At 38.4% G+C, this 8937-nt stretch overlaps 2 protein-coding genes across 3 annotated transcripts in view; one reads left to right on the top strand and one right to left on the bottom strand.

Moving 5' to 3' along the window:
• The window catches only part of WRB (tryptophan rich basic protein), a 17499-nt gene extending 12253 nt beyond the window's left edge, over positions 1–5246 (top strand). The window contains exons 4-5 of one of the 2 annotated variants that reach the window (XM_019524243.1): positions 228–342; positions 4726–5246. In XM_019524243.1, coding sequence (XP_019379788.1) covers positions 228–342; positions 4726–4802 — 192 coding nt within the window. In that variant the 3' untranslated portion in view covers positions 4803–5246. Of the gene's footprint in view, positions 1–227; positions 343–1149; positions 3446–4725 lie in introns of those variants that run through there. The other variant, XM_019524244.1, reaches the window with a different exon arrangement.
• LCA5L (LCA5L, lebercilin like) overlaps positions 4722–8937 on the bottom strand; it is a 22416-nt gene continuing 18200 nt past the window's right edge. Inside the window, exons 6-8 of the mRNA XM_019524242.1 lie at positions 7536–7645; positions 7055–7190; positions 4722–6010 (exon numbers count right to left, since the gene is read on the bottom strand). Of these exons, the coding sequence (XP_019379787.1) occupies positions 5232–6010; positions 7055–7190; positions 7536–7645 (1025 nt within the window). The 3' untranslated portion in view covers positions 4722–5231. The remainder of the gene's footprint in view (positions 6011–7054; positions 7191–7535; positions 7646–8937) is intronic.

Here is an 8937-nt window from a genome sequence, read left to right as displayed (position 1 = left end):
ACAGGAAGTTGCCCAAAAAGCATGGTTTGAAGTTGATATTTTAATATTAGTTCTGTAGTTAAGAAATTTGTTGTATCCAATTTGTTGTATTTTTTAGGGGTATGGGGATGATGTTACGTTCATAAATTAACTACACTTTGTAACGGGAGTGCATAATTTACTGCTCCAAAATAGAAAACTGCATGTACTTCGTGATTTCTTGTCCTGGCTAATAATGTCTGTTCTAGGCTACCTTGATGATCTCGCTAATTTGGAAATATTATTCTGAGCCAGTTACGGTGCTTCCAAGCAAATGGCTAGCTCCATTGGAGCGCTTAGTAGCCTTTCCTACAGGAGTGGCAGGTAGGGCTATTTATACAAGAGATTAAGCTTTTATCTCCTCTCCAAATTAATGCGGATGCTTGAGTATAATAATAAAGGGTCACAGAAGTTAAAAGAACATGTTTCTTACCAACATTTTCAATAGCATTCAGTATTATGACAGTTAGAAATTTAGCAATTTAATTTGCTTTTATATTATGTAATGGGGTTCCACTTTGTAGTCAGAGGCCGTATGTATATTTAAAACCCAATATATATTTAATTTTATCCTTCTCTGCGTTCAACAAATAGCAAGATAATGACTGAGTTTGTGAATTTTTAAAAGTAAGGCCTACATTATAATACAAGATTGTACAGGAACTAGCATAATGGCTTTGTGGCATTGAGCAGCCCTGATGTGTTGGTGCCCCTCACTCCCAACTTGCAGCCCCCTTCATAGTAAATGGAAAACCTGGATCCCTAGTTCACAACTATTTAAAAAAAATCAATTTTCTTAATGATTTTTGTAAAGTTCAGCTGTAGGACCCCTTATGTCCATATATATCTATGCCTTAGCAACAAAGTCCTGAATCTGTAACTGTGCAGTTGGGATGTTTAGAAACTGCAGGATGTATATACTGCAAGTTGGCACACATCATTCTTCTGACTTGGTTTCTCCAGGTGACTATCAGGTCCTCTCTAGGTAGCCAGTTAATAGCTCGGTTCCCTTGATTTCAGAAATTTTCATTCACTTGCAGTTTTGAAGCTTCCTAAATTGCTTACCAGAGTTGGTATATTTCAGGGTTATTGATATAGCGATTTACATGATGCTTCTATGTTTCTTTTCAGGTGGTGTTGGAATTACCTGTTGGCTTGTGGTTTGCAACAAAGTTGTGGCCATCATGCTTCACCCTTTCAGCTGAGGGAGAATTCCTGTGACCTACAGAGTTCTAAAGTGCACTTGCATAGCTTTCATGAACTATACTTGTGCATAAAAGGGAAAGGGGCTTTCTGAATAAGGAAGCAATGAGCTTGAATTTTCCATGTTTTGTGGCAGCAGACTATCAAAAATTTTACCAGCTCTACCATCTTTCTTTAACTTGTCCCTCAAATTCAGTCTGCTGTTTCTAAATAACAACATTACTATTCATGTTTCTTTTGCTGTCCAACAATGAAAAAAAAATTGGTCAACTGCAGAACCCCAAGAATTTGTCACTGCAAAAAAAATTAACTGAAAATTGACTGCAGTGCTTAATTTATTATTAATTTTGATGTTGAACTGCACAGATAGGTATTCTCATGGAGCTTACTAGTTTTTGATGGACTGTATCATGGTTGTTTTATAAAAGGGTGGGCTTTTTGTTTGGTTGGTTGTATTTTGGGAGGGGAGGAGAAGGTGGTAAGGGAAGTTCTTGGCTCATTTTAAGTTAGGTGTTGATTTCCTGACTTGTCTATTTGTTGTGGACCTCAATGCACTTAGGCTATCTTAGAAAGTGTGTTATGTATGTCTTACACACTGCTACTTCCTGATCCTCTCTAAATTGCTTAATATGTAGCAGCTAGCTACACTTACTTCTACACTTCTGACATCTAGTGATGACCTGCTTGCTTGAATCTATTTGTCTTTCCATCCCAAGTGGCCCTTCTTCAGAGCAGGAGAATCAGATCAGATGCCTCTCATCCCCATCCCCAAAGGAACATGAGCCATTCTCTGTTCCTGACTGCAGACTCCTGTCACATTCTTCTTGTGTTGGCCCAAGAAGAGGAATAAATAAGCTCTCATTTCAGACATGCCAGAGTATAGGCCAAAGACATGTTTGGGAAGGAAAGATGGCCCTGTTTCATGGTTGAAAGGGGAGCTGGGAGGGGGATAGTTAAATTTCAAAAGGAAGACTTCAGAACATATTTGTGATATTGTCATCCTGCAGGATGGCCCGAGACTCAGCCCATAAAGAAGTCCATTGGTTCAAATATCTAAAGTACTAAACAGATTTTAAAGGAAAATGGTAAAAATACAGGACAATCCCTACTTGGATCTAAGCTTTCCTGCTGTACTTAGCTACAATAAACTAGTGGAGGTACGTTGTCTTATAAGGAAGGAATGCTACCAACCTGTAGAAGAGTACAAAAGGTGCTTTCAGTATCTCTGAGCTACACTGGTGATATGTCCATAGCAGCTCCTGGCACCGTTTTGCTGGAAGGATAGTGATCTGTAGATTTGTAAAACTGCTGATTTAGAAGCCCTGCCCCCACATCCTTCTGTGGAGGGAACTGCAGCCCCTCCCTCACCACCCCATCTTCCCTCTATATTGATACCAGGAGTCCTTACCTGCCTGCAGTGGAGCGGCCTGTGCAGTGAAACTTCATCAGTTCAGTTGCATTGTGTCCTCCATATTCTTGGAGGAGTGGGCCAGATTTTACTGTGTTAAGGAATGACTTCTTAAGGTCATTAATGGTCATAATGAAGTCCTGAAATCAAGGGTGGGCAAAATACAGCCCGTGGGCCAGATTCAGCCTACCACCTGATTGGATCTGACCTGTGGGGCATGCCTGCCAATTGAGTGAATGCACCCTGTGGCTGCCCCAGCAGCGCTGCACACAGGGCCAAGCCCTGCCCAGGTCAGCCAGTGCTGCGCTCCTGCCTCCACCTGCTGGCCCCGATCCTAGCCAGCGCACACAACTTATTGGCAGGGTTGCTCCAAGTGCTGCTACCGCTGCCTGGGTACTGCCCCAGCCCAGTGCTGTCATTGCCCTGTGATCCTGGTCTCACCTGCCTGTCTTGCTCCCAAATACTGTTCCCTGCCCATCTGTATCCCCATCCCACATACGGTATTTTGTTGAATTGTTGCTGGCGGGGGGCATGTGCGCTGACCTAGTTCATGACAATTCATCAAAACTCTCTATGTGGTCTCCAGGCCCCAATAATTACCCAACCCTGTCTTAAATGATGCATTTTATTTGTGTATGGGTGCATATAATGTTTTTCTTGGTGCATGCATTTTTAACATAGGCTTGTTTTTATAGTAATGGTAATTTAGCAAGTGTTATACGTAAGATACATAGCACCAAGTAAAAATACTGGGAATAAGAATGTGTGTAATGGTTTGTTTGTTAATTTATTAAAATAAAGTTGTTCAGTCTCTAACTTTTTTTTAAATTACATTTTTAAAAGGTTCATTAAAGTTTCCTCGCTAGGTAACTAATGATTTTTGCGTAAGTTACATTCTGCAGCCAAAAAATGGGTTACACATATGGGGTACAGATTTTGATGCATTTTAAACAAAAGACTTTTAATTGTAATATTGATATTTTGAGTCATAAGATTCCTCTTATGATACTTCAGTTTGCTTGTGTTACACGGGAATGCAACAGCAGCAAGACCCAAAGAGGCAGCATTGTTTTTCATAGCAAAAGCTTCAGCTGGTATGGATACCTGTCATCTCTTTTGATCTTGTCAGCTTGACCAGATGCAGCTTTCCTGTGACTATTTGTATGACTACACTGGTAGATTTGGTCAGTTAAATATAGCCAAAATAGATGAGAGCTGCAGCCATACTTACTGAAGCTTTTGATTTTTCTACCTACTGAGCTACTAGACTTCTTTAATCAGGCTGTTTGGGTGGATTGAGGGCAAGCAAGCTTTGGCCCTTTGGGAACTGTAAGCAAAACTGTTGGTTTCTATTTTGTTGTAGTAAAACTTTTAAATATGGGTGTGTCTACCATTACATAGGAGGAATATTGAAATCGCAGCTATTCCTTCCCCAGTACATTTTTGATTATACTAAATCATCTTTAAAATCATGCCATTGCGTTGTTTAATCATAGTATTTTATGTTTAATTAAAAAAATTATGAATCTCTCTCAGAGGAATGTGCTGCAAATGGTCAGATTTAAGAGTGTCTTGTTTTAAATCATAACAACATGTTATGGGATAATTAAGAATTTAGATTTTGGTGGTTTATCAATGTCTTTGCTCCTCTTTGAAAACAAATACAAATGCATGCAAAACAGTTTTTTTGTCTGTCTGTCACTTACTACGTGTCTAAAATATCTTACTAGCAAATATTTGATGTTCCCTGTATTATTTTAAAGCAGAAAACAAAACAAAAAATCTATTGTATAGATTAAAAACACCCTCCCACACTAAACAGCATTTTTAATACTCTTTGAAGACTGCATTCCCCCAACCTTGCCAAAATAAGTAAGTGCTTTCAGTTAACAAAAAACTTGAAAATTCACTAGTTGATGTCACTCATTTAGGGTAGTTATCATGGAATTTGCTTTGATCAGCTGATCAAAGCAAATTCCACGATAACTTCTGAAGCTTCATTTTTTGCCTCTGAGGTTTATGAATCTGGTGAAAACACAATAACATCACGTCTTTTATTTTATTTGAATTTTGAAACTACTTTGGGACTCTCTCAGGTGTTAACAGTAATAGCCTAGTAATAGCTATAAAAGCAGATTGCTCAGCCCAACCAGCTGACAAAGATCCCACTTGAAAACCAACATTGAAAGCTTGCATTTTGTCCCAAAGGCTCTGTAATGAACAATCAGAAAAACTGAACTGCAGATCTGAAGACTTTCTGCCACAACAAGGCTTAACTTTGCTAACCTCTCACAGGAGCCAAAATCATCAAGTGTTCTAAATTAAGTATCCTAATATGGCCAAGAGTGCTCAACCTATCAACCAATCAGATTGTAAGCACCCTGATGCATCTTCTGTAGAGAAATACTCTTCTGTGATGGAGAACTTCATTTTCATGGTTTTCTCGTATCTGCTGAATAAGATCACTGATGTAAAATTTACTCTGAATAACATTTAAGTGAGATCTTAAAAGGTAAAAAAAAGCTGCTTTTCAATAAATGTGGAACATACTGCAAGAAGATTTAAAAAACTGGCTACACTAATTGAACATTGCATTAAATAGCTATTTTGCGTCTTCTGAGGATGAAATTGTTTGTATAGACTTTATTGGCGATGTTTTAAAATCTCCACATTGCAAACCAGGATTACTTGAAATTGTACATCTCTGGTCATTTTGTATCCTTTCACTTTCCATACTTTTCTCTTTTTCAAGCTGTCTCGTGTTAAGGTTTGAATGGTTATCTTTTAAAACACTGCCCGGTCCAAAGAGCTCTTTCATAAGAGTGTTTTTTCTTTCCATTAATGTCCTATGAGTATAATCTCCATCTTCAACTAGACTGGCCTTCTGCCTTGCTTTGATAAATTTACCAAATGATGGTTCATATACACCAAATGAAGTTTTTGCCTTTGATGCTGTTTCACACTGGTGTCGACCTGGCTTGTTGCGAAAGCTGCCTGTGTTGGATATTGGACCTGAGGCTGGAATTCCCTGATGCAAGTTTTCAATGACTTCTGTGAAAGTATACTGTTTTTTCAATCTAGTCGGTGTTCTGTTCCTTTGAGTTGGAGTTACACTTTTATTATTTGCTCCTGTGTTGTCACTTAACTGGCTACTTTTTTTCCTTTCTTCTTTTTCATTCTCTTCCACTGCATCTTTTTCCTGATTACTCTCCCTTCTTGGGGCATCATCTGTAGATGGAGTTTGTTCATCATTTAGCAGTTTTTCTAGTTCTTTCAGGAAGTCAGCTTTCCTTTCTTGCACTTCTATTTTTTTCTTTCCTCGTTCCGTGCATTCAAAATGTATTTTTTCTTCCATCAGCTGTGTTTCTTCCCTCAAAAATACTGCAATGAAATAATTTTATTTAAGAACAGTCTTACTTTTTAATCACTGTTTTTTCTAACAATAATTTTAATGCTTCATTAGGAGCATTAGGCAACATTAAGACACATTTATGTACATATTATCAGTCCTGTTTTACACAAGGTTATTCTCTCCCAGGTTCATTCACTGAAGTATATGGCAGAATGCTTGTTCATATGAACTTTGAGAAAAACATAATTTCATTGACTAAAGCTAACAGACAACCCATTCTTTCACGATGAAGTAGCACTCATGGCCAAATAGGTACATGAAGGCTGTCCCTAATTCAGAGAACTCCTTTTCCTCGTTTACTGGAGGAATGATGTCATACTGATTACAGCAAGAGAGAAAACAGCAGCCTTTGGTTCAGAGAGAAGTCCCATCACAGGGTGTGTCCATCTGTCCAGGAGGTTCACTACTCAAGCAAACAACTGATATTAGATGAGCACCTAGGGGCCCAAAGGAATTAAAAGCACTGGCAAAAGATCAGATAGCTTTGTTACACCTTTACAATATGTGGGACAAAAAACAAGTCTGAAGAGCAGTAAGGCCCTGATGACCTCAGATTTTACTGAGATAGAGGGGAAAGAAGGTAGACCTAGACCAGCCACTAGACACTATTCCTGTAGTAAGTATACATTGTTAGTCTCTCAGCCCACATCTGAAATTGTCCCTCTGCTGCCCACATGATGGGGATCAGCAGTCTTTAGTATTACTGACGAATGTAAGGTCAGTTGTCAACCAAGCTGTTGTAGGCCACGCTCAGACAAGATGCCTGGTTTCTATGAACGTCACAGAGTGCTGTTAGAAGCACAAAAGTACAAGAAGTGCACAGCTCCACTTGCTACACAAGTGCAGCAGCATCTTTAAAGTGGATTTCAATGGCATTTAGTATTACATACTATTATTAAATGTCTTTATTTCAGGTTGGATGCAAGCTAAAGCCTATGATACCACTATATAGTATTGTATTTATTCTGTTTAGATAAAATCAAATGAGGTCTTTAAAAAAGTATTGAATGTACCTCTGAATGTTCTATTAGAAGTTTCTGGCTTTAGTAGTTTCTTGGCTAGTTCAGTTTCTTCTTTCTTATGTGCTGCATCTTTGTGTGCTTCATGGGCCCTTCCATTTTGACTTGTGTTTTCTGTTGCCCTTTTCTCCTACAAATCACAAGATAAGATAAAAGCAAACACATACCCTTATACTCCTTTAAATAAAGTTAATGAGCAATGAAATTATTTTTTTCTGAATAGAAAGGATTGTGTTTGGAATTGTTTATTCTGTTGACCACTATGACATGACTTATTTTTCCTGTGGCATGGTTGTACTAATGATGTGCCCTTAAACGTTTAAAATATTAATACAGTTTTAATTAAAGATCAAGGCACATAACTACTTCTGAAGAACAAAATGACAAAATAAGGATATTCAGGTAGATAGCTTATGGAATAAAATTGGAGCAAATATTTGAAATATTAAGGAAACTGGATCCAAATCTTTCGTACCTCAGTTAATAGAACTGCAATCTTTTCTCTTTCCTGCTTTTGATGATGCAGCTGCTGTAATGACTTAAAACTCTGCTTATCAACTTGCACTGATTTGTTTAAAATAAGACCTGTAGAAAATAAGGACATACTAACTGGGAACAAACTCGACTATTTCTAAAACTATATTTGAAAAGAGGTTATCTAAAAATCTGATAGTAGTACTGCAGTGTATGATTTTAAACATCACTGACTAAATTTATTTACATAAGGCAATTTAAAAAGAACTAGAAGGCAGAAAAATGTGTGATTTTGATTTTTATCAAAATCCACACAGACAAAAATGTTAAAGTATGTTAGTCTTCTGATATCACAGTCCTCCATTTACAACATCACAGTTGGGGCCTTTGGAAATTATGTCATAACAGAAAATCGTAATTTTGTTTGTGGAACTAGATGAGCAGGACCCTACTTTCATTATTTTAATCAGAAACAGTATAAACAGCAGCTGAATTTCATGATGGTTGATCATCATGGTTGATACAGTGATAAAGCTGGAAAATAATAAAATAACTTAATGGGCCAATGCCATGGTGCTTAAGTAGAACATGTGGAAACACTTGGTAAGTTCCTCCAAAACACATGGCTAATTACACTCATAATGAGTTACGGTTAACATTCTGGTTGAGTACACTGGCTTTAATGGACTGAGTCCTTATCATTCTGGTTGAGTACGCTGGCTTTAATGGACTGAGTCCTTATTTCTCAAGATTCTAAACTGGAACCTGAAAGCAAAGGCCTGACTCTTACAAGACCTTATACATGCACTTTATGTGCTGTGAGTGACTACTGATATGCATGTTTTAAGCAGTTAAGCACTTAGGTTAGTATTTGAAGGAAAGATTTAGGGCTTAATGTGGAGCTTGGGTACTTACACTATTTGAAGAGTATACAATGGAGGGGTGTAAAAAATACAGCAAAAGGAAGTGTTGCTATGTGGACTTCATTTCTTTAATACATTATTTCCTTTCATATTCATGATTAGAGAATTTCTAATAATCATGAATGAACTGATTAAGGTAGGAATGCGATGATATATGCCACAAGTAAATTTACATCTATTGCACTCCATTTGACACCAGGTTTGTCCAACTGGTGGCCTGTGAACTGCATGAAGCCCGTGAAGGGTTAATGGGCAGCCTCCAGGCTCTTGCTCAGTCACTGTTCTCCCTGTTAGCTGCTATTGCAGCCAGAGCAGTTTCTAGGCTCCCTCTTCTGGCTGCTTCTTCCTGCCTTGGCCTTAGAGGGCAAGGTAGAGCAAAAGTGTGGGAAGCGGAGGGTGAGTCTAGAACTGCATCCAGGTGATGCAGCAGTGGGTGCAGGGGATGCCCCTGTGGGTGTGCCTTGCAGTGGGGGGGGGGGC

This window comes from Gavialis gangeticus, unplaced genomic scaffold (assembly GCF_001723915.1).
Source record: "Gavialis gangeticus isolate Ggan-Ray unplaced genomic scaffold, GavGan_comp1, whole genome shotgun sequence".
Taxonomy (NCBI): domain Eukaryota; kingdom Metazoa; phylum Chordata; order Crocodylia; family Gavialidae; genus Gavialis; species Gavialis gangeticus.
The sequence above is the reverse complement of the archived record's forward strand: the minus strand, read 5'-3'. Positions and strand labels throughout refer to the sequence as shown.